This window comes from Schistocerca americana, chromosome 1 (genome assembly GCF_021461395.2).
Source record: "Schistocerca americana isolate TAMUIC-IGC-003095 chromosome 1, iqSchAmer2.1, whole genome shotgun sequence".
Taxonomy (NCBI): Eukaryota; Metazoa; Arthropoda; class Insecta; order Orthoptera; family Acrididae; genus Schistocerca; species Schistocerca americana.
The window spans coordinates 142,182,155-142,208,415 of record NC_060119.1 but is presented as its reverse complement, the minus strand read 5'-3'; the positions used below and the strand labels follow the sequence as shown (position 1 = coordinate 142,208,415).

Here is a 26,261-nt window from a genome sequence, read left to right as displayed (position 1 = left end):
CCAGAATCCCTGCTGGTTGGCACTGAGGAGGTCATTCTGGCTCATCATGTTTGAGCACCGAATATGTTACAAGATTCTACAACAAACTGATGTAAGGGATTTTGGACGATAGTTTTTTTAGATCACTTCTACTACCCTTTTTGTAGACAGGTGTGACCTGTACGTTTTTCCAAGAACTAGGCATGGCTTTTTGTTCAAGGGATCTACAAGAAATTATAGTTAGAAGAGAGGCTGACTCAGCCACAAATTCAGCATAGAATCTGACAGGGATTCCATCAGGGCCTGTAGCTGTGTACAATTTTAAGAATTTTGGCTGTTTCCCAACACTACCACACTAGTACTTATTTCATTCATTTTTTCAGTGGTATGAGTATTAAATTGTGGAAATTTTCTTGGCTTTTCCTTTGTAAAGGAACATTTGGAAATGAAATTAAGCATTTCAGCTTTTGCTTTTCTACCCTCAGTTTCAGTTCCTGTGTCATTGTCAGGGTCTGGACACTAACTTTGGTGCCACTAACAGGCTTTACATATGACCAGAATTTCTTTGGTTTCTGTGAAAGCTCATTTGACACATTTCTTCTATGGTAGTCATTGAACGCATCCCACATTGCTCTCTTGACAGCCAAACATTTCTCTATCTATAGTCCTACACTTTGTTTTACACCTGTTATGCAGTAATCGCTGTTTCTTTAAAAGTTTATTTACTGTGGCAAAGTACATGCCATGGAGGTTCCCTCCCATTATGGACTGTTCTACTGGATACATTCTACCCAGTTGTGTTCAAATAAACTTGAGCTGTAGTTCCTTTATATGCTCCTGCCTTGTACTGAAAGTTTCAAGTTCCTCATTGAGAAATCACACTACTGATTTTTTTATCTATACTGTGTTCATAATAGGAATAACCCTGATGTAAACATTAAACCATGTATTCTTCTATGTTTGCTTGAATCACATTGGATTTCATTTCATGTGGAGCAGAAGACTAGCTATGTCCAGTACAGTCAAGTATGATCATAGGGATATATTTTATGTTGTGTTACATGCACATGGACTGAGCAATAATGCTGCGCAACTTGGACGGCACTGGGTGGCCAGTTGGCCCAACAACACTGCAATTATGTGAGAAGTTGCAGTTCAGATGCAAAAAGAGATGAGCAGACAAATGTCATTTAATTTTTAAAGAGAATGAAATAATATTGGGCAAAACTCCAGCACTACCCCATGCTTCTTAGGTGACCAGATGGGAAGCAAAAATACTCTCATTCTCACCGGACGTAGTATTATAATTACAAACAAGACTGATGAAAACTTAACTTAAATGCAGCATAACTGTTCTGAGCAAGCTATATGTGGTTCAACACCATACTGCAGGGATTTTACCTTAATGTAGAACAATGAAGCCACTGAAGGTATAATTATAAGCCACTGAAGGTATTAATGATAGTCAGTCGTCTGGTAATCACTTAGCTCTTTCCTTACCCGAATCTGAGAAACACATTTCAATTCTGGAACCATCACCTACTACTTTGATAATTAGTTGATCAACAATAGAACCCATGAAGCCACCCAGGCACTGAATTTTCTCCTCTTCTTTTATGCCGTGCTGTTCTATATCCCGCCAGCGTTAGGCAGTAACATGTGAAAAAGCTGCGTGCGTTAGTTTCAGTATGTCTGGCAGCCAAACAGTCTTGTTATTTCTCATAACAAATCCCTCAACTTGGCTCCAGATCAGTTCTGTTGGGTTCATATTGTAGCGGTATAGCACAAATGTAAAAATGCAGCATATGTATGGTGTGCTCAATGATGTGAAAATGATTGTTTTTCATGTTTCTACAACATTTACCACTCTGGTTCATGTGAGACTACATCTTTGATATAAAATGGTGGATGCACAGTCCCTGGCCAAATTGTTAGATGCACTGCACATTTTTAATGTTATTTGTAATAATTACGTGTTGAGTGCTATATTTAATGCGATTAATAGGAAAAATTATGACAGTTATTCAGGGCACTTATTGCACTGTTGAATTTTTTATCTGTTGTTGTAAGTATCAATGTGCAGAGTATAGCATACAGGAAAGGCCCTGTTCAGTGGCGTTCTCGCATGTAACTGGTCTAATACTTCGTTCGCTTTGATTATCTATTTCATAATATAAACATCACAACTGATTGTTTAACAGCCAGATATCACTAATTGTGACCTTTAAGAATGGGTAAAAGAGGGGACATTTCACCACATAAAAAAGCTGAGGTCAAAGCCCTCGTAAATAAGAAAATTTACTCCACTCATCAAATTTCACGAAGGTTGGAAATGTCAGAAGTTAGCATGAGACACATAAAGAAGAAAATTGATTCAGGTGTAGAATTGAGCCCCAGAAGGAAGAACAAATGTGGAAGAAAACTAATTTCCACCCCAAGGTCAGAAAGATTTCTCAAAAGAATTTGCCTATAAGACATATTTGCAACAACGAAACGGATAAAATATCAACTGGAAGAGGCTAATGTGAAGAACGCAGTGTTCGCAGAAAGTTGAAAGATATTGATTTCAAGGCCTGTTGACCCCCTAGAAAAGCAAAGTTAACAGCCACAATGAAAACAAAGCATGTGAAGTGGGCTAAACAGTGGTGTGATAAGGGTGTGGACTTCTGGAGATCAGTAATTTAACTTTAAAATTATTATTTACAATACGATATAACCTATGTACATTTATTCATAGTATATTAATTATGTTTCTTGATTTTTACAGGTATCCTTCAGCGATGAAAACACGTTTGAAATTTTAACTAACAAATCTCAGTATGTGTGCCGTCAAACAAGAGAAAAATTTCATACCAATTGCATTATTCAGACCGTAAAACACGCATTTAAGTGATGATTTGATCTGTCATCTGTGGCAAGGGTATAGGACGTCTTTACGTGGTTAAAGGCATAATGAGGAAAGACCAGTACAAGAAGTCCTGCAAAAACAGTTAATACCACAGCTCAGACAATGGTTCCCGACATGAACCCCATAGAAAATGTAAGGGAACAAATGAAGGGGGAGGTGGCAAAAGATGTCAAGACAACAAAAACCCAGCTCTTAGAGAAGCGTTTTCTTTATTTGATATATCAATCAACTTAGTTATGAGGTAAACTACACATAATCGTTTTATCACAATGTATGTCTTAAAAAAAAAAAAGAAAGAAAGAAATTTCGTTAGACATGAATCAAAATTTGCTTAAAGCTGTAGTGCATCAAATAAATTGGCCAGGGACTGTAGTCCAACTAAAGAGTATTTAGTTTGTCATTTTTGTCCTAGAGTTAAATTGTTATGCTTTCTTAATTTAAGCAAACTTTATTAACAATCTTTCATAAAATATCGATAGTTAATAATTTATATTTGAAATGAAAACAGAAACTTCGCATGCAGGATGTAATTAGAAAAAAGAAGACATGCATTATTTGTCAAAAAGATGATGAATTTTACAATTGTGAGATGCAGCTATTTAAAAATGAATGAAAAAAAAGGATTACAAGAGCGAGACTTGAACCAGCGATCCACAAACTGCATTAGATAATCAATTTACTAAGCTACCAATTCTGCTCTACAAGCAGTATCTATTTTTATCTCAGCTGTATAAAATACGGACCCTCGGAAAACTTCAAGGTCGATTTTTTTCTGTAAACTCATGAAAAACATTAAGAACAACCTATTTCTGTGCACTTTTTAACCATGTACCACACACATTTTACTACAAAGCAGCCTCAGCCATTTTCATAATGTGTATTAACAGTGTGACAATCAGAGCATATCACTGCTGTTTGGCCACAATAACTTGACGATTTCCCGAGTGCTGCAAGAAGCGGAGAAAATCAGCACTACTTGAAAGATATTCATTCATTTGTTTCTGAGTCCTGCGAATGTCAAGCTGCCCCTATATTTGCAAAGTATTACAAAAGGCTTGTTTCCACTAGCAAATAACTTATGTAAGCACTTGCTCAAGTGTTAGAGAACAAAATCTTACTCAAGTTTACTTCTTCAAATCACTGGGGCGAGTTTGCTTCAGGAACTCACCATACATACACGATACACAAGAGGAGTTATTTTTAAAAACCAGAGTACATATTGCTATTACCAAGAAATAATATTCAGTTAACTGAACTCAGAGGACTTCACTTAGATTAAAAACTTTGAGGATCTTGTAGACATATTTCCAACATCTCTTGTCTATTGTGTAACTAAGTATTTGACAACAGGAAACAAAAATGCAGCCTGGTATCACACCAAGAGATTGACTTTTAATTTTGCAAGCAGTATTTACCACTTCTATCAGTAACGTGATGCATTTATGTTTACAGTATCATTGAAGAATCAGTTAACATTTAAAGACATCTGTACTGCCATTCTACATTGCCTTCTGGTGAAATGAATTGATTGGTAAACTCATTTTGCAGTTCCTTGACTGATGGTGCCAATTATGTGTGTTTAGGGATTCCAACACTACATTTTTTTTTTTATCCGTCTGTCTTTGTGCGACTCTCCTTTTCGACAATAGTTTCGCACTGGTACTGAACACAAACACACAACTTCTGTGAGGTGGAGAAGACCATCCACGAAAAGCAAATTCAGCAATTACTTGCAACAAAATGCAAGAAAGTAGAACAAATTTTCTCCCTGCAGCGGAGTGTAAGCTGATATGGAACTTTCTTACATCTGGCGAAAATAGCGGACGTACATTTGGGAGGGGGGGCAGTTTTTCAGATATAGTCATTCGTAATATTTTGCCCAGTTCTGTGGTTGTATAGATAATGCGTCATATCACAGAAGCGAGTTCAACAGAATGCCTAATAAATATGATTTCAGGATTATGACATTAGAGGGGTTGCAAGATGGGAAAACAAACTGCAACGACTCAATAAGTAAAGCTGAACTGTTATCTACAATAAAGGAAAACAAACCAGCCATGAAAGTGTACGTGGTGGATGAAATCACTAAGAGCAGGGGCCACAAGGTAGTATGTTTACTGCCCTACAACTAAAATCTAAATCTGATAGAATTGGCACAGGACAAAATAAAGAACAACGTTGCTGGTGACATGTTGATGGGAAGATTGCAGAATCTTGTTAATACATTATTTTCCTTGCAGCTGCTGCACAGGAATGGCAATGTTACTGCAGGAATGTGCAGCAGCTGCAGAAGGAGTACTGGGCAAAAGATGGAACAATGGAAATGGCCACTGATGAAGTTATCATCAGTACCATGCCCTCAAGTGATGATGATGATAAATGCAATATGCAAACAGGTTCCAAAAATCAGCTTTTTAATTTCTGTTCATAGTGTTGTAAGTCGTATATTCATATTCACTCATTTTCTTTGTTTTTGATACATAATTAATGAATTAATACATAAGTTACAGGTAAAACTCTCGAGCATGAATATGTCAACAACTTAGGTGATTTCCGATATGACGGAAGCATCACTTAAGTAGGCAATACTTCTGCAAGTGCCATCTGCGATTTCATGTTAAGCGCAAAATACGGGTAGCAGTGTCTCTCTCCTCAGCAGCCAAAATGCTGGGGCAAAACCGTTCCCAACAGCCATCGCACCAATAGTCAACTTATCATGGACAAGCAGTACAGAGACTGTGACTGTACATGATTTTTGAAATAAAAGCTACATAGCTAAAGCATGATTAAGAAAAATGTTGATGGCTGGTAATACATTAGAATATCTTTAAGTTTCATTCAATGTAACCCAGTAATAAGATTCTAACACATAAGTAGGACCTGTTGTTTGGTTAGAACAGCTCAGTGTCGGTTAGATCGTCAGCGAGAGCAGCACCGATAGTTACTGCTACTAATAAGGCGAGTACACCGTTCCCTTGTTACATATTTATATGAGCTTCAAACAGGAGCGAATTATTTTCAGTTATCTGGGTAGCTAATAGTTTATTTTTGTAAATTCTTGCATGTTCAAGTGCTTACTAGGCACAACCTTTTATTTTAATAACGCTGTAGAGTACAGTAACACCGTTGTTCAGGACGCTTGTATCAACCCTCGTATCGTACAGGCTTTTGTTTGTTTGGTTAGAGCAGCTCAATGTCAGTTAGACCATCAGCAAGAGCAGCACTGATAGTTCCTGATATTAATAAGGTGAATACACCATTCACTTATTACATATTTTTACGAGGTTCAAACAGGAGCAACTGCAGTAATGGATAGGAACTGTGATGGTTGTGTACAGATGCAAGCTAAGTTGGCAACCCTTCGCTCACAGCTCCAGGCTGCTTTGGTTTCCATCACACAGCTTGAGGCTGCTGCCAAGGGGTTTCAATGTGGGGTATCGAATGCATGGATGCAAGGGACGTAGAGCACATCACGTGTCCGAATTGTCCACTACTGTGGTCGCCCCGGGTACTTTCTGAGGGGCCGATCGTAGGGCCTCCCCGGTTACTTTGACGAATAGGTTTTGAGAGTTATCTGTGGCTGACAATATCTCTGAGCCGGATGCAGTCATCCACACTGTTCCAGAGGAAGCTTCTCAGCACACAAGGTCTGAGCATTCACAGAGGGTGGGTTTGCTGGTAGTTGGGAGCTCCAACATTAGGCACATAATGGGGCCCCTTAGGAACATGGCTGCCAAGGAGGGGAAGGAAGCCAGTATACACTCCGTGTGCATTCCAGGGGAGTCATTCTGGATGTGGAAAGGGTGCTACCGGATGCCATGAAGAGTACAGGGTGCAACCAACTGAAGGTGGTGGCTCATGTCGGTACCAGTGACGTGTGTCACTTTGGATGGAGCAGATTCTGTCTGGTTTCGGGCGGCTAGCAGAGATGGTAAAGACTGCCAGTCTTGCTTCCAAGATTAAGGCTGAGCTCACCATCTGCAGCATCATTGATAGAACCAACTGTGGTCCTTTGGTGCAGAGCCAAGTGGAGGGTCTGAATCAGAGGCTCAGGCAGTTCTGTGGCCATGTAGGCTGCAGATTTCTTGACTTACACCATCGGGTGGTGGGTTTCCGGGTTCTGCTTAATAGTTCAGGAGACCATTACACACAGGAGGTGGCTACACTGGTAGCAGGGGCTGCGTGGAAGGGACCAGGTGATTTTTTTATGTTAGAGAGTCTCAGGGAACCACAGAAGGGACGTCCGTCTAAAAGGGGAAGGTAAGACACAGTAAGGTAGCTGTAGAAATGATTGGTGTTGTAGTTGTAAACTGTCGTAGCTGAGTTGGAAAAGAACCAGAGCTCCAAGTCCTAATAGAAAGCACTGAAGCTAAAATAGTTGTAGGTACAGAAGAGCTGGCTAAAGCTGGAAATAAGTTCATCCGAAATTTTTTCAAACAATCTAACAGTGTTCAGAAAGGATAGATTAAATACAGTTGGTGGTGGAGTATTTATTGCTGTCAGAGGTAGTTTGCCTTTTAGCAAAATTGAAGTAGATAGTTCGTGTGAAATAGTATGGGTAGAGGTTATACCTGACAATTGGACTAAGCTATTAATTGGATCGTTTTACCAACCCCCCACCCCAGAAGATATAGTTGCTGAACAGTTCAAAGAAAACTTGAGTCTCATTTCAAATAAGTACCGCACTCATACAATTATAGTTGGTGATGACTTTAATCTACCCTCAATATGCTGGAAAAATTATATGTTTAAAGCTGGCGGCAGGCATAAAATGTTATCCAAAATTGTACTGAATGCTTTCTCACAAAATTATTTTGAACAATTAGTTCATAATCCCACTCAAAGTGTAAATGGTTGCAGAAGCATACTTGACCTTTTAGCAACAAATAATCCTGGACAAATAGTGAGTATTGTGACTAATACAGGGATTAGTGACCACAAGGCAGTTGCTGCTAGGCTAAATACCGAAACATCTACAACCATCAAAAAGCTGATAAAAATGCTCTTAACGCCTTTTTAAGAGACAGTCTTCACTCCTTCTGATCTGATCATGTAAGTGTACAAAAGTTGTGCAACACTTTCAAAGAGATAGTAAAGACAGCAATTGAGAAATATTTATTTATTTATTTATTTAGCCACCCGTGGACGTTTTAAAATGTATGGATGTTGTCAGTTGTGTACATTAATATATTTAAACAGTTTGTTGTTACATGTAGTTAAATATTGTGACATATAAGTTAATTACAATCATTTTTGCTCCTTATCATAATATTGTGAAACAAATCATTTTTGCTCCTTATCAAAATATGGTGAAACAAAAGCTAGTTCCAATCATTTTGTACTAAGGAATTCACTTATAGTGTAAAAGCAGTGTTCCTGCAAAAACAATTTAAGATTTTTTGTAAAGTGGTACATGTTATCTGCTTCTTTTATTTTCTGCGGCAGGTTATTATACAGTTTTACACTTTCATACAAGAATCTATTTTGAGTCTTATGTTTATTCTTTCTGTCTAGGTGAAGACAGTGACCTTTTCTTGTACTATAGTTAGGAAAACTGCTATTTGTGCTTAACGTGTTTTGGATATATTTTTCGAGAGTTTCGTAGCAAGTTCATTCCACTTCATTTGGCTGTCAGTGTGCAACCCTAAGAATTTTGTTCTAGGTACATCACCTATGGAGATGTTATCTAGTTTTAAATTTAAGTGACTCTGTTTTCTGTTCATTCTAAAGCATATTGTATTCATTTTCTCTACATTGAGAGTTACTTTGTTTCCTGAGAGCATTTGTGAACATCCCTTAACACTTCAGTAGATTTTTCCAACATTTGTGCTGGTGTCTTAGTGCTGATTACTATGTTGCTGTCATCTGCAAACAATATTTTCTCTCCATGGCTGATATGTTGCGGGAAATCATTTATATACACCAGAAATAATACAGGGCCTAGTACACTTCCTTGAGAGACCCCAATATTGATATATTGTGGATCAGATATATAATTCTCAATGTACTTTGATTCACTGGAGACATGCATGATCTCTACTGAATGTACTCTGTTTTCTAGATATGAATGAAACCATTTGAGAACTGCTCCCCTTACTCCTAGTGCCTCTAATTTATGCAACAGCTTCTGATGGTCAACTGTATCAAATGCCTTAGACAGGTCTAGGAAAAGGCCAGTTACATAGCTGTTCTCATCTAGTGCTTCTAAAACTGTTTTTGTAAGTTGTGCTATTACAGATTCTGTACCTCTACCAGGACTGAAACCATGCTGGTCATTGCAGAGGAGGTTGAACTTACTTAGATAGCTCAAAAGCCTGTTTTTCATTATTGTTTCTATCACTTTGGAAAAGCATTACAATAGGGTTATTGGTCTGTAGTTCTCAACATTTTCTATGTCACCTTTCTTGTGAACGGGTAAAATTTTGGCATGCTTCAGATAGTCAGGGAAGCAACCAGTTTTGAAGGATTCATTTATGATTTCTGTTAGTGGAGCTTCGGTACTGTTTATGCATTTTTTCAGCACACACATTGGGATTTCATCTAAACCTGCCAAGTTTTTGTTCTTTAATTGGCTTACAGCATTGCATACTTTCTCCTCATTAGTTGGAAGCAATACCATTGAGTTTGCTATATGCTTCTGTATTGGTTGATTAGCACCTTTTGGAAAAATTTTCTGTAAGTTCGTTGCAATGCTGCTAAAGTAGGTATTCACATAATTTGCTAATTCTCTTGGGTTACTCTCTAAGTTTTCCTTGTTCCTGTTTTGTGTGTTTGTACCTCTCTGCTTCACAGTTCCTGTTTCTTGTTTCACTACAGCCCATGTAGATTTACTTTTATTATTGGCTAAATTTATGAACCGAGCGTTGGCTTATCTTTTTGCAGTGTTGAGTACTTTCCTGTAGATCCTTTTGTAGTTTTTGTAGTAGTGCAAAAAACTGGATCACTATTGTCCTTTTTAATGGAGTTTAGGTATTTAAAAGTTTGATCACTTTTTCTAATTTCTTTAGTAATCCATTTATTGTTGGTGGGTGTTCCAATGGGAATTAATGCTTTGGGGAATGTTTCTTCAAATTTTAATTTAAACTCAGACATAAAATTGGAGAACTTGCTATTCACTTTAGTTCCTATGTATACTCCTTCCTAACTTTCATGTGTTAACTTTAAGGAAAACTCTTGCAAAGCTGATGGAGAGTAAACTCTTTTATATACATGCAGTTTTGATTCTTTTTTTTACACAAGCTTTTACTTTTATAATTTGACATAGATGGTCAGACAGTCCCAGATTTTTGACAAGTACATCACAGTTTTCTCTGACTACATCTGTAGCTACATGGTCAATGGTAGAGGGTGAATGTGTGGTTATTCTTGTTGCACAGTTGACTAGTGATGATAGACCAAAACTATGTAGGATATTCATAAATGTGTTACTGTTGTCATCTGTTTTATTTGTATTTATGTTAAACTCCCCACACAAAAGGATATTATGTTTCAGAGTCAACGCTAGTTCTAGGCTTTGTATAAGTTTTGAAAAGAATATCTCCAAATTACCACCAGGAGAATGATATACACATACTATAGTTAGTTTCTTGGGCATATTCATAGCAATTGTCTCTATTGCTGACACTTCAAAGTCTTTGTCTACACTTAGCATGATAATATCATTTCTGACTTTAAATTCAATGCTGTTCTTAACATAAATACATTATCCTCCATCTTTCATTGTGTTTCTGCAATAAGAACATGCTTGGACATAAGAGGGTAAATTAATATATACTTCAATGGAAGATGCTTTTAATAAATTCCACAACGAAATTCTGTCTTGAAATCTGGCAGAAAACCCAAAGAGATTCTGGTCATACATAAAGCACACCAGTGGCAAGGCGCAATCAATATCTTCACTGCGCGATAACAACGGTGAAATCACTGATGATAGTGCCACTAAAGCAGAGTTATTAAACATGATTTTCCAAAACTCCTTCACCAAAGAAGACGAAGTAAATATTCCTGAATTCCAATCAAGAACAACTGCCAAGATGAGAAACATAGAAGTAGATATCCTCAGAGTAACGAAGCAGCTTAAATCACTTAATTAAGGCAAAGCCTCCGGTCCAGATTCCATACCAGTCAGGTTCCTCTCAGACTATGCTGATAAAATAGGTCCATATTTAGCAATTATATACAACCACTTGCTCACAGAAAGATCCCTACCTAAAGACTGGAAAATTACTCAAGTCACACCAATACCCAAAAAGGGAAGTAGGAGTAATCCACTGAATTACAGGCCTAAATCACTAACGTCGATTTGCAGTAGGGTTTTGGAACATATACTGTATTTGAACATTAAGAAGTACCTTGAAGAAAACAATTTATTGACACATAGTCAGAACAGTTTCAGAAAATATTGTTCTTGTGAAACACGACTAGCTCTTTATACTCATGAAGTAATATAATAAGTGCTATCGACAGGGGATGTCAAATTGATTCCATATTTTTAGATTGCCAGAAGGCTTTCAACACTGTTCCTCACAAGCGTCTTCTAACCAAACTGTGTGCCTATGGAGTATCGCCTCAGTTGTGTGACTCGACTTGTGATTTCCTGTCAGAAAGAAAATGTTCAAATGTGCGTGAAATCGTATGGGACTTAACTGCTAAGGTCTTCAGTCCCTAAGCTTACACACTACTTAACCTAAATTATCCTAAGGACTAACATACACACCCATGCCCGAGAGAGGCCTCGAACCTCCGCCGGGACCAGCCGCACAGTCCATGACAGCAGTGCCTTAGACCGCTCAGCCAATCCGAAGCGGCTGTCAGAAAGGTCACAATTCATAGTAATAGATGGAAAGTCATTGAGTAAAACAGAAGTAATATCCAGCGTTCCCCAAGGAAGTGTTATAGGCTCAGAATTGCTCCTGATCTATATTAATGACATATGAGATAATCTGAGTAGCCGTCTTAGACTGTTTGCAGACGATGGTGTCATTTACCATCTTTTAAAGTCATCTGATGATCAAAACAACTTGAAAAATGATTTAGATAAGATATCTGTATGGTGCAAAAAGTGGCAGGTGACCCTGAATAAGGAAAAGTGTGAAGTTAGTCACATGAGTACTAAAAGAAATCAGCAAAATTTCAATTACACGATAAGTCAAACAAATCTGAAGGCTGTAAATTCAACTAAATACTTAGGGTTACAACTACAAATAACCTAAATTGGAATGATCACATCAATAATATTGTGGGTAGAGTAAACCAAAGACTGTGGTTCATTGGCAGAACACTTAGAAGGTGCAACAGGTCTACTAAAGAGACTGCTTACACCACGCTTGTCCGCCCTATTCTGGGGTACTGCTGTGTGGTGTAGGATCCGCATCAGGCAGGACTGATGGATGACATTGAAAAAGTACAAAGAATGGCAGCTAGTTTTGTATTATCACAAATTAGGGGAGGTTGTGTCACAGACACAATGTGTGAATTGGAGTGGCAATCATTAAAACAAGCATTTTTCGTTGCGACGGGATCTTCTCATGAAATTTCAATCGCCAGTTTTCTCCTCTGATTGCAATAACATTCTGTTGGCACCCACCTACATAGGGAGAAATGATCATCATGATAAAATGAGAGCAATCAGGGCTTGCACAGAAAAATTTAAGTGCTCGTTTTTCCCACATGCCTTGAGAGAATATAATGGTAGAGAGACAGCTTGAAGGTGGTCCATTGAACCCTCTACCAGGCACTTTATTGTGAATAGCAGAGTAATCATGTAGATGTAGATGTAGATGTACTACCAAGAGTGTAACATGTGCTACGGCCTCTGACCAGTCATCGTGTTTCCGTTTGTTTACATCAGGTTGACGCTCATGATGAACTGAGTATAGTTTATTGATTATGTATACCTTCCTGCTTGTTTTAGTTATCCTTTGTACTTTGGTAATAACCACGTAATGGTCACTGACACCAGTTTTGATGTGAACTACCTCAAAGGAGTCAGGACTATTTGTTGCCAGTAGATCCAATACATTTCTATCATGGGTGGGATTCTGAACTATCTGTTCAAGGTAGTTTTCAGAGAAGGCATTTAGCAATGTTTCATAGGATGTCTTATCATGCCCACCACTAACAAAACAGTAATTTTCTCATTTATTTGTTGGATGATTAAGGTTTCCACCAATGAATGCAGTATGATTGGGGAGCTTACGTACAAATGAGCTGAGGTTTTCTCTGAAGTTTTCAGTTACATAAGGAGGTGAGTCTGGTGGGTGACAGAAGGATCCAATTAGCATTTTATGCCCACTCCTGATACTGAGTCTTGAACAAACAATCTCATATGCAGCCTCAATTTCTATCTCAGTGGATTTAAGTTTCTTGTCTACTGTGACAAATACGCCACCTCTATTTCCCATTTGCCTATCCTTTCGATATACACTCAAATTTTTGCCTAAAATCTCACTGCTATCAATTTCAGGTTCCAGCCAACCTTCTTTGTTGTGTATTATGTGAGCTTCAGTGCTTTCCATGAGCACTTCAAACTCTGGCACTTTGTTGTGAATGCTTCGGTAGCTTACCATTAGCATTTTGATACTCCCACCAGTGGCAGGCATTTCTTTCAGTCTTACACTGATACTTTTTGAATTTCCTGTAGCTATAATTATCTGAATTGGATAGAGACTTGTGTAATCTAAATACTCTTGTGTGCACCCTAAACACAGTCAGCTACCTGAGTAGCAGCCTCTGATGTTAGTGCACACCTGACCCATTTAGAGGAACCCTGCAGTTCTCAAACCTACAATGCAGTTCAGAAGTCCCAGCCTAGCATGTTACAGAACCTTCTAAGTCTCTGGTTCAGTCCTTCCACTTGACTCAGAACCAAAGGTTCACGATCACTTCTGGGGACAATGTTGCAAATTGTGGGCTTCATTGAAACTCCATGCAGGAGGCTGGTCTTCTCACCCTTTTCTGCCAGTCACTTGAATGACTCAAGTATGACCTTGGAGCCCATACAACTGGCATCATTTGTTATAATGTGTGCAACAATCTGCTGTTGGTTGCACCTTGTTCCCACCAATGGCTGCTGGAATAGCCTCTTCAACATTTTAATGAGACCTCCAGGCATACACACTGAGTGCACCTACTGTCCTTTTCTGGCCCTTGCTGTCATTTCCACAAGGGGTAGCATCATTCGCTGTACATTTGAAATGCCGATGATTAATAGACCTGTATCCTTTTCCATTTGCCTCCTCTTGACACCAGACAAAACAAGTTTCCCCAAATGTCTTGCAACAACCCAATTCACAGCCTATCATTTGACAATAGTCAGGACAATTTCCAGCTACTTATGAACATCAACCAATTCACCACGTGTTCGAGAACAGCATTCACAGTGGGGCTGCATTTTGGATAGTGTAACGCATTACAAGGGAGTGAACAAATAACTGTAAATTAAGCCCCCTGGTTACCTTTTAGTCTAAGTTGCTAATTCCCTATAAGAACTGAAGCAAAAACACATTAAACGTGATTTGTATCAAGGCAACACAAAAACCTGTGATAAAAATCCCTAGTTTCCTACAACGTTTTGACATTAATTGTAGTTGCTAGAAAACTGGAAAGCAGTGTTAATTTACGATAAATGCAGATAGTGTACAAGGCTACTCCTCTTTAAGGAAAAACTAGAAATAACATAAAATGTTAGTTAGAACACCTGCTACAGTAACTAAATCACAAACACTGATTTGCTGCAGATTGCTCGTAGATTATGCAAAGGACCACAGTAGCCTCCTATAAATCGCAAATACGCACATTTATTTGTGTGGATATACAATTAAACTCAGGGGTGATGTGTTCTTTCGCAGAACTGTGAATGACAGACGCTGATTTGCTACGAGATAAATTAGGGTACGCATCCAAAATGCTTGAACCGGTTACTTACTAAAATACAGTTTTGTGCAGAAGCAACGTGAAAAGTAAAATATGCAAATCTAGTACTTCATACCTGCACACATGATTCCTGTACACATGGTCTCACACAAAGGAAAATTCCTAAATCGGCTTTTATATACACATAAACATGCAATTTTTCACTTAGCTGATTCTGTGTACACGTCTACAATGGCGTGCAAAAGAAGCACACGGTAGCATGAGTTTATCTTGGTCAAAATCGCTAAAATCTGCACCACCAACAAAGCATGTCTCCTGCCTGTTGCAGCTAACAATGAAGATGAAGCTGGAAATCAATTCTTGTCAGTAATTGTTACCCTCTGCTTCTATCTGTTAGATAATACTTAACATATACCTCCAATATTCTACTTAATACACATAATTCTGTTTTATTAAAAGAATTTTGTGCTTTACTCAGTTGAAAGCCTTGGATAGATCACATACGACTCTGACTGGTGCCAATTTACTGTTATGAGGTCGCAGAATTTGTTCAGAGAAAGAGAAAATTGCATCATCTATTAATAGACCTTGCTGGAAAACAAGCTGACATTGACTGAAAATGTTGGAGCTGTTCAAGTGATCAACAGTTCTCCTATACATCAGTTTTTCTATGACCTTAGAAAAACTTTTTAGCAAGAATGATGGGCAGTAGTTTGTTACATTAGGTTTTTCACCCTTCTTGTAAACTGGTTTCACACAATATATGTTAATCTCAGTGGGACAGTACCTTGATGTTGGGATTCGTTAAATGTATAAAACAGAACTACACTTATGTAAACTTGATAGTGCCCAAGTATTCCAATGGAAATATTATCAACCCCAAGACAACATTATCTTTTCATATCTTTGATTCTCTTCTTGATCTCACTAGTTTTGACATGACTTACAGCATCTGACTGATTCTGCCACTGTTCGCTTTACAGAGAAGGTGTATCATTTCATTCACTAAACCTTTGCACCAGTTTTCTCTGCAGTTGTTAAAAATGTCTGTTGAAAATATTAGCAGTTTCTTCAGTATTTTTTCTGTATTTCCACCATGACTTATTTCTATACCAGATATGCACTCTACTGTTTCACCACTCTCCCTTTTTATAACCTGCTGGTTTTTGCTTTGTTGTTGGAGCTGTCATTTTCAGATGTGTGTACAGATTTTTGGTGTTTTTAGTGATTCTTTTCAGAATATTACAGTATAGTCAATAGTTCTGCTTTCTCATGAAATCATCATATATCCGTAGTGATTCACATAACTTTTTTTACCTACAGGAAATTCTGATCCCTCTAGTAATCCAGGATTTCTAATAAAACTTCAGACTATCACACAAACTCATCAAAGAACATGCTAAATTTGTCATGAAGATTCCTTTCCATATATACAGGGATCAAGTTGTTCTGCTGAAAGGAAATGTTGAAGTTTTCTAGGGTATCATTACTGACTGGCCTGAAATTTTTAAAGGATTATTTAACCTTATCACACAAGTAGATGTAATTTACTGTAGGCAGTTGTCCATCCTGATCTGACAGTTCATTGAGGATTTTACTTACACTGATACCACTGCTGTTGCCTCTGTCAATGTGCATATGTTGTCAATAGGGTGGGATCACTTGACATTATTGGCCAGAGACCTCATCCAGGTTCGTGTGGCCACTTAGTACAAGTTCTTTTATTTGACACCACTTCAGTGATTTACATATCAATGACAATGATGACAACACAGCACTGAGTCTCCAAGTGCATAAAATCTCCAACCATCTGGGAAATGAACCTGGGCTCAATGCAAGGCTGTGCTGAACATTCAGTTATGGAGGTGAGCAGATTCATTGTTAATAAGGCTGTTACGGTTACTTGTTACTCTATCAGGAAAGTTTATTGCTGCAGTTAGGTTGTACAGTTCCATAAGCTGCTGTAGCTCCCTCCCCCCCCCCCTCCCCCGCCCCCCCGCCCCCCCCCCCCCCTCCGCCCAATTTCAGTTAAGATCTTTTCTTAAGAAGGCTTTGTCTGAAAGCTCTAGGTGTAACAGGCTTTTTGTTGTGGCTGTCTGCAACTGAACATATCCTCATGGTGAGTAGCAATCTATCCTTTTCACAATATTGTTCAGATTCCAACTTCAACTTTCCAAACTGATAATGAAATATCTCACAACAACTAAATTCTTGGTTTTGGATTGTATCTGGCTCAAAAGTTGTTCTATCTGGATTAGAAAAATACACATATTCCCTGCAGGAGCCCTGTTAACTGCCAACACAACAATTGACATATCATTTGTGGTAGTTCCAGTTCAATAGACTTAAGAGTGGAGATATACAAACTAGGAATTATGATGAAGAATTTAAATATTATCTTAGTTTTAATGAAAATTGCAGTTCCACTTTTATTCTTAATAGTTCTCAATAGCTTGCTGCAATTGCTAATTTGTCCCTGTCTGTGACTCAACATCTCTTCTGTATGGTAAGTAGGAATCTATCCTTATCATAATATAGTTGTTATTCCATTCTGGATTTTATGTGATCCTCATGTTTAGAGAGAAATTACAGAAACAATTCTGGAAAGAGATTTATTGAAGATATGATACAGATGGAAATTTTCTCTCTTTCTTGAACATATCCCTCTGGCAATTTGTGCCTTGTTTTACCCAAAAACAAAGTAGGATAAAATTCAGCAGAAGTCTGAGCTCTCCACTGTTTGGTTTGACGTGGTATTCTGTATTTAAAAGTGCATAACTTATAAATTCATTGTCATTTATTTCAGCATTTAGAGGTTCCAATTTTCTTCTGACACCACTGATGTTTTGATGGAACACACACAGAGCTTTTGTTACTGGCATTTCTAATCTTTTTGTTGTACTTTGCTAGTTCAATGTCTCCCAGTAAACCTGTACTGTTTTTAGCTCTTCTAATGTGTACACTGATACAAGAACAGTTTAACACGTTATTCCTTTTTGGACTGACACTACTTGAACAGTAACCTGACCCTGATCTAAGTGGAGAATCATGCTTTGTGAGACATAACTGTTTGTCTTCTGTGAGACACTTAAAAATTTTGGTATCCCCCTTTGGATAATTTGGCACAGCAAAATTCATTATGTTGATTGGTGGAAACAGTGGTATAGCAACTGACAATTTGTTTTTCACCCCAACAACCTCCAATGATTTAGATACAAAGCCATTATTTAATAGTTTATTTGAGAAAGATGGTCAACAGCTAGCAATAAAATTACTAGAAATTTCAGTACAGTACATAGAAGAAAAGTACTGCATCACAGAATCATAAAGAAAGACATGGTCATGCTGACAATATTATGAAAAGGACAGATTACTACTCACCATATAGAGGAGGCATTGAGTTGCAGACTGGCACAACAGAAACAGTGCTATACATTTTAAGGTTTTGGCTGATGGGCCTTCTCCTGTAGCAGAAAACACACATACATTCACACAAGCACAACTCACACACATGATCAATGTCTCTGGCCACTTTGGCTGGACTGAGCTGTAACTGCACCTGATGGGAACAGCAGTCTGGTGTGGGTGATAGAGGTAAGGAGGAGGCAAGGGGGCAGGGAGGGGGGAAATCAGAATCAGAGTGGAGAGGGAAGGTTGGAGTGTGCAGCAGGCACTCAGCCACTTGGTGGCATGGTACACAGCTGCTAGTTGTAGTCTGGTGTTTAGTAGGAGGGGGGGGGGGGGGGGGGGGGTGATGGGTTCGAGGCAACAGAGGTGTGAAAATGGTGAGGAGAGAAGAAGAAAAGGACAGTGTTGGCACATTATAAGGGTGGTCAGTGTTGGAGTGAAAACAGGCAAGGGGGTATGTAAGAGGAGGACAGGGACTAACTAAGGGTAAAGGCTGAGGTCAGGGATGTTGTGGGAAAGTTGGATATATTGCAGGGTGTGTTACTACCTACACAGTTGAGCCAAGAGACTGATGAACCAATCGGTCGCTGAATGTGCTGCCCAATACAATGTGCTTAAATTCAATGGCTGCCTCACAGCCTGAGCCATCTGGATCCTTCCTAGCAATGCCAAATTGCAATGTTAAATTGCAAAAGTTGGAACTCTCTCCACTATATGTCTTATGTTCCAATAACTGCCCTGTCCTCAAACTTTGCTATTCCCCGTCCCGTTCCCTGCTCCCATTCCAGCACAACACAACCTTCTATTCTGCCAATACATCCATTAGTCCTTTTATCCTTCTTCTCTCCTTTTCCACTCCTCCCCCCTCCCCTCCCCAAAACTCACAACTGCATCTAGGAGCTCTACCCTGTTCCACCATGTCCCTGCAAGGTCCCAAAAGCAGCTCTATACCTTCCCCCAACCCACCTTGCTATTATCCTTGCCCCACCCCTGCCCCATGCATTTTCCTTACATCCCACCACCAGATTAATGGTCCCATCAGGTGTTGCTATGACTCAGTCCAACCACAGTAGCCAGAGATGGTGACCATGTGTGTGAGAGTTGTGCATGTGTGAATGGTGTGTTTTTTCCTACTTCATCAGAAGGCCTTCTGGCCGAAGTTTAAAATGTATATCAGTCTTTTTGTTGAGTCTTTCCTTCTCATCCCATATGGTAAGTCTCCACTGCCCCACAGTTCTGGGTGATTTTCCCAAAATCTACTCCTTTTCCTAGACCTCTCCAGTCCTTTTCCTTCACTCTTCTTTCTTACCCTTCAACCCTTCTGCCTGAAGAAGGAGCCACTGGCTCTGAAAGCTTGCCAGTCTTAACAGTCTTTTATGTGTGTCTGTGCTCTGCCACTGCTTGGTGAGTATATTTTTTATCCATCCAATTCAATAATTTTATCAATAATTGACACTCCTTTTGTTGTGCCATCTATGACTCAATGTCTCCTGTGTATAGTGAATAGCAGTCTGTCCTTTTCATAACACTGTTCATCTTCTTCAATGCTTATTCATCAAAGATGTGGAAGAAGGATTTTTATTTGTTCAGGTTTGTTGTTGTTGTTTACAGATTTTTTGTATTTGCGATGAATAGTAGCCAGTTATTTACCTTTATTCTGTCTTTATAATTCACAGAATTAACCATCCAGAAAAAAAGAAATGTATGATAACACTGTTCAAATTCCACGTTTTTCTCATTAGGACACTCAGCCTAAGTGCTAACATAAAGGCAAATTTGAAAGCAACTGGAACTTTTAACAGTGACACATAGTAAAACAAAACACCAAATGGAGGGAACCACAGACAGGTGCACAACTGTTGCATGTGTCCAGCATTTGAGATGGGGTACAGTGGCCATTGTTTACAATTCAGAGGTATGCACAACATTGCACTGGTGCATGTGCCTCCTTGAATCTTTGTGCAGTGGCCACATGCACCTAGTATGCATGGAAAGTTGCACAGGTGTAAAAACACCTTTGGGGGCATGTGAGGATATTGCATGGGGAAATCTATTTGTGGACTAGGTCTGGAAGACAGATCCTGTCTGTGAAGGCAGTACAGAGACCTTCAGCACACTGGGCAAGGGAATTCTTGTTTCTGAAGATAAGCAATCAATAGGTGGCCGGACTATATAGGAGTAATATGTTTGGTGAGGAAGTGATGACAGTTGTAAAAATGCAGGTACTGCCAAAGGTTACTGGGTTTGATACGAACAGAAGTACAGAGGGAACCATTTTTGACTGTTTAATTACTGCCCTTAATACTGTCCAATAGTTCTTATTACATGAAATAAAATTTTCATATCTCTTAATTTTAACAATTTCATGTAATTTCCACCTCTATGTAAGTATTTTTGCACATACCTGCATGACTGGAGAGAGAAAGGTATGGTGCAGTCTCCCAATGAAAATCTTTGTCCATCAACAGTACAGAGACCAATACCCCAGTAATCAGGATTCATTAAGGCAAGTTCTGGAATATATGTTGCAACCTGGAAAAAATGTAAGTAGATATGATACATATATGATGTAACCTAACAAACTGTTTGTACAAATTATATGAGGTTTCATACAAAGTAAAAATATAGATGTTAGTTTTGTTTTCTCAACCATTTTTCTGAACAGCCATCTAATTCATAATAATTGAATAAACTTTTGTGTTACATAACACTGAAACTCTGCTATGCTGATCCCAAGTCCCAAAGCCTGGCATCTCATCACGCAAGTGATGAGGATGGAGAAGGGGGAGGAGTAATAACCATATAAAACAAACAAGTGCTCAGTTGGCTCAGATAAGGGCTCCATGCTAGGATTACAGTGAAGACTTCAATGGTAGTGATGGCGGAAAGAATGAATCTTGGAAAGGTGGAAATAGAAGAAGAAGCAACACAAGGTAAAAACCCTGTTCACCAGAGATGCAGCTGAAAACATAATCCTCAATGCTAGCTACCCTGAGCAGTATCTTTGAGACTTGTTCCTCTAACTCAACAAGCAATCAACAATGGAGATGCAGTTTGTAAGAGATTTTACTCCTCCAAGCGCCCAACCAGCCATTTCCCAGGAAATAAAAAGGAAGGACAATATTGTGCAAAAAGTGAGTCAGAGCATTCTGAAATCTGCCTTCAATAACAAATCCATAAACTCAAACAAAGAAACGTAAATTACCTAAACACTTTTAATGTAAATTCATTGTTTAAAAACAAGAAAAGTTAACTTTAATAACAACAATGTAAGGATATGATAGATTGCTGCTTACTATAAGATAACACATTAATTTGCAGAAAGGCCTTAACCAAAAGACACTTACACATCCACTTGCAGACTTATCCTTCATCAGAAATGGTAACACACACACACACACACACACACACACACACACACACACACGTTCATTCATAGAAGCAAGCACACCTAATGCACACATGTTCACTATCTCCAGTAGCTCAAACTGGAAAAAAAAGGTAATGATAACAGCACTGGAAGAAAGTAGATTTACTGATGAACATCATTTTGACACAGAAGAGTTCAGGATCCCTAAGAGAAAGACAGGAAAAAGAGTTGTGAATAATGCACGTCAATTTGGGACAGATTTGACTGTAAACAAAAACATATTAAACTCAATAATAGAATTTATAACAATTGTGAAAGACTTTTCACACTGTCATTTAAAGCATCAAATAAAGCTTACACTATTTTAAATAAAAGTACACCAACAAATGAGAAAAACAGGACACAGAAAGAGGAAACAGAAAAGTTTCAACAAAATGTATCAAACACCCTGGATCACATTCCTAGTTGGAGACTTTAATGCACAAACTGGCAAAAAAATGAGCACAGATCAACAGGAGAAAATTTCCTGCACATAAAAGGACAAATGCAAATGGAGAAAGACTCTTAAGCTTCTGCAGACAGCATTACATAGTACTAAAACTCATGTTCTTTATTTGTCCATGGACCATTTCTTACAAAGATATGGACAAGTCATGTTTCAATTAAGCTTACATATACATAGCAAAAATACAGTGATATATAACAGTTAATGTATCATTGCATTTATAATCTGACTGTTACATATATTTTCTAGATACAAAAGGGTATATAATAGAATTTTTACAAAAAATTTCATTAGAAGTACATTATGAAAGGTACCAATGATAATTTAGTTCATTTTTCTGTAACTCCTCAGTCTTCACTCAGTGTCACCAAGAAAAACAGAGAAAAAGTAGAGGACAGCAGCAGTGTCATTTTGACACAATATTTTATATTGTACATCTTACATACCAGAAGTGATTCTACACACATTTTTATATTTCTTGCAGTTTCCCTTTGTAATGTACACTGAGACACTATTTTTTTTTTTTTTCAAGATATTCTTTAACACTGTAAGAGTGAATATTGATCAGATGTCTTTTTGATTTTCTTTTAAAAAGAGGCATACTTTCTATCATCTTTATAGACTGCACTAAACTGTTGTATATTATGCATCCAGAATTTACAGGGTCTTTGTTAATTTTAGCATACTTCCTTCTATGTGATAGTCATTTTTTCTTCATGTATTATGTTCATGATATTCTTCATTTAGCAGTACAGTGCAGTTAGTTTTTAAGTAGATAATTGATACTGATGCTACTGTTAAAATATTTGGCTCCCTGAATTTATTTCTACAGGATTCTCTAGATGATATTTTTGCAGTGAATCATACGGCTCTCTTGTGGAATCTTAATACTCTTTGTGTGTGCACATTTGCAGCATTTTCCCAAACCAGGGTGCCATATGAGAGGTGTGGATGGACTAGTCCACAGTACATTGTTTGTAGAGTATGTGTATTTATTGACCTACACATTTTGCTCATCATAAATATGCTTGAACCTATTTTGCTGGAAATGTTCTTTATGTGATTCTCCTATGCCATATACCTATCCATTGTTACACCAAGAAATTTATAGCTGTCTGTCTTCTTCAGCATGGGTCTCCCAAGTCTGACACTAATGTTGTCTACAGTGTGTTTCATGTTTGCATGTATGTGCATATATGTTGTTTTGTTTCCATTTATAAAAAGAATGTTTCCCCTGAAATAATATTTCACTAAATATTTCATATTTAGTGAAGCCTTCTCTTGCAGGTTATCTGTTGTAGAACTGGTAACAACAAATTAAGTGTCATCTGCATACATGACCACACTATCGTATACTGTTTTGGTCATATCATTGACATACAGAATGAAAAGTAGTGGACCAAGGAAGGATCCTTGAGGAATCCCATATTTAACATTTCAAAATTTGAAAAGACGTTTGTAAGATTATTTTTCACTTTTTGTTTTATTTCTACACACTGCTTTCTATTTTCCAAATATGATTTAATGATGTCAACTGCTTTCCCCCTTATACCATAACAATGAAGCTTTTCTAACAGGATGTAATGGCATACATAATCAGATGATTTAGGTAGGTCCAGGAACATTCCACAGACTTTCTTCTGTTCATGAAGTGCTTTAGTTACAAGTGTCACGAATTCAGCTATGGTGTTTTGGTAGATTCGCCCTTTCTGAACCCATGTTGTTCATCTTGAGAATATTGCATGTTTGTACAAAATTTAATATTCTGTCTTTTATTATGGTTTCTATTATTTTTGAAAGTATAGATGTAATAGTTATAGGTTTGTAATTGCCTGGGTCTTTTTTGCAGCTTCCTTCACATACAGGGATTACTTTACACTTTTTCAGACACATTGGAAACATTCCTTTTTCTATCAATAAGCTTATCAGCTAGGCTAACGGCTTTGATACACACTGAAAACAGCATTTAATTAGTTTAGTGGATGTACCATATAGTCCTTCAGTGGTTTTTTGTTTTTAGACTATGTATTATTTATACAATTTCTGATTCATTAGTTGGGATAAAGAATAAGCATTTTGTCTCATATGGAATGTTCATTGTGTTTATTTTGGAAGTATAATTTTGATTTATTAATTTTTCCACAACTTCAATTTAATGTTTGTTTAAAGTACTGTTGATATTTTGTGATCCCTGAGTTCCCTCCCATTTACCTCAAGCATTATGTTATCAGTGTTTTGCACACCTACACCTTTCCTCTCGTCATTTATGAGATACCATATGGTTTTAGTATTATTTGTTGAGATTGCGATCATGATTTCTTCTTTTCCCTATATGCATCCATATTTTCTTGGGCTGGCCTTAGCCAACAATTTTCATACATACTTTTCACCTTTTTCCTTTTACCTCTACTGTGATCCAGTGTTTAATTACATTTCTCAGTTATTTCCCTATGTACTAATGGACATGCAACATCTATGTAATGGCCTAATGTATTGTAGAATGATTCCCATTCTTTATCTAGGTTTTCTGTGAAGTATACTTCATTAAACTCTTTGGTTTCCAATAGCCTTTTCAGCTTATCTATGTTTCTTTACTTTGTTTGTCTAAACTCTTTAAATACTTTTTCTGCCCTTCCTACATTGCCTCTAATTTGACCCATAGTGGTCTTCAAGGTTGTGTATATGACCTGTACTGTCTACCTGCTCTGTGGTATATTAGTGGTTACGTGATTTATTAATGTTTCTGTATTTTTACAGCATCTTGTGGAGCTGTCTGCTGCTACACTGTCTACTGCTATCTGACTGTTTGGTAATATGTAGAGCCCTATTGTCATACACTTTTCCCCATTATATGGTGTCTGTATTGCTGCAGCTTCAAACAGCATTTCTGTACATTTGTTTGCAGACCATGGAATGATAACCTATATTTTAGTGTGTACATAGACTGCCACCCCTCCACCCTTATGTTCAGATCTGCAGTTTACATTCTGCAAAAACCTTTCTAGAAAACAAATTAGATGGTGTCACCAAATCCAATTTGTGGTGAAAAACAATTTGACCATGTTGCTTGCTATAAGCAGACATTTTGACAAGGAGGGTGTCACTGTAAATGTTGCCAAGAGCAACAGTTCAGATTCGGATCACTGGCTATCATTAAATCCAAGGTTAGAGTAATATTTATAAAAAAGAATCAATACCAACCCAAATGGTTTGACGTGCAAAAGTTGTCTAGAGAAAATCATTATAAAATGCAGTTGGAAAAAAGATATCTAAATGTTGGCAACAACTTCAAAAAGATATTATTCACACTGCAAAAGGAACGATCGCTCTTAAAAGGAAATGGAAGCATGCCTGGTGGAATCATAATTGTAATGAGTTATTTATAAAGAGACAATGAACTTGGAACATCTGGAATGAAAATAAAAATGATAAGAACAGGAAAATTTTTTATGGAAGCAAGGAAACATGCATCAAAAGATCTCAAATAGATCAGCATACAACATATAAAAGAGCAATGAACTTCAATTGAATCACATTTTAACAATGAAAGGAACTTTTACACAGCATTCAAAAATAGTTTAAAGAAGTGCACATCACTAAATTTACAATTCATAAACCCAAAAACATGGAAGACTGCATATAATAACAATAAGATTTGCAGAATACCTGTGGACTACTTTAAAGAACTGCATGGCTGTTATCCACCAAAATGAAGAATTTCATTTTGATAACTTATTCCAGATGCAACCAAACTCAAAGCCACCAACAAAAGAGGAAATCATAGAAATCATAAAACAACTTAAAAGTAGCAAAGGATCAGGAGAAGACAATATAGTTGCTGAACTGCAGAAAGACTTAAGTGACAACATTTTTCTATGTCTAATGAAAATTATTAACAAAATTTGGACTTCAAACAGTGTACTGTCAGAATGAACATCAGCATTAACACATGCACTATGTAAAAGTCCAATATCATTTGTACAATGACATGGATGCTAAATAAATAAATAAAAAGAGAGAAGAAAACTGATCGTAACAATTATAGAGGTATCTCCGTCTTTTCAGTGACATATAAGATCTTGTCCATGGCACTTTTGAAGAGAGCTTGTGCCACTTGGTTTCCTCCTCTAGCAATTTGCTTTGCACACCATTGTGGTTCTGTCACAGTTCCTATGTATTCCACAGAGTGTTAGTTGTGCCTAGATGTGTGAATTACA

General features: G+C 37.6%; 1 protein-coding gene across 1 annotated transcript in view; it reads right to left on the bottom strand.

The window, feature by feature from the left end:
- Positions 1-26,261, bottom strand: part of LOC124607720 (glutaminase kidney isoform, mitochondrial-like) — a 177,042-nt gene that overhangs the window by 133,200 nt on the left and 17,581 nt on the right. The window contains exon 3 of the mRNA XM_047139931.1: positions 20,574-20,701. Coding sequence (XP_046995887.1) covers positions 20,574-20,701 — 128 coding nt within the window. The remainder of the gene's footprint in view (positions 1-20,573; positions 20,702-26,261) is intronic.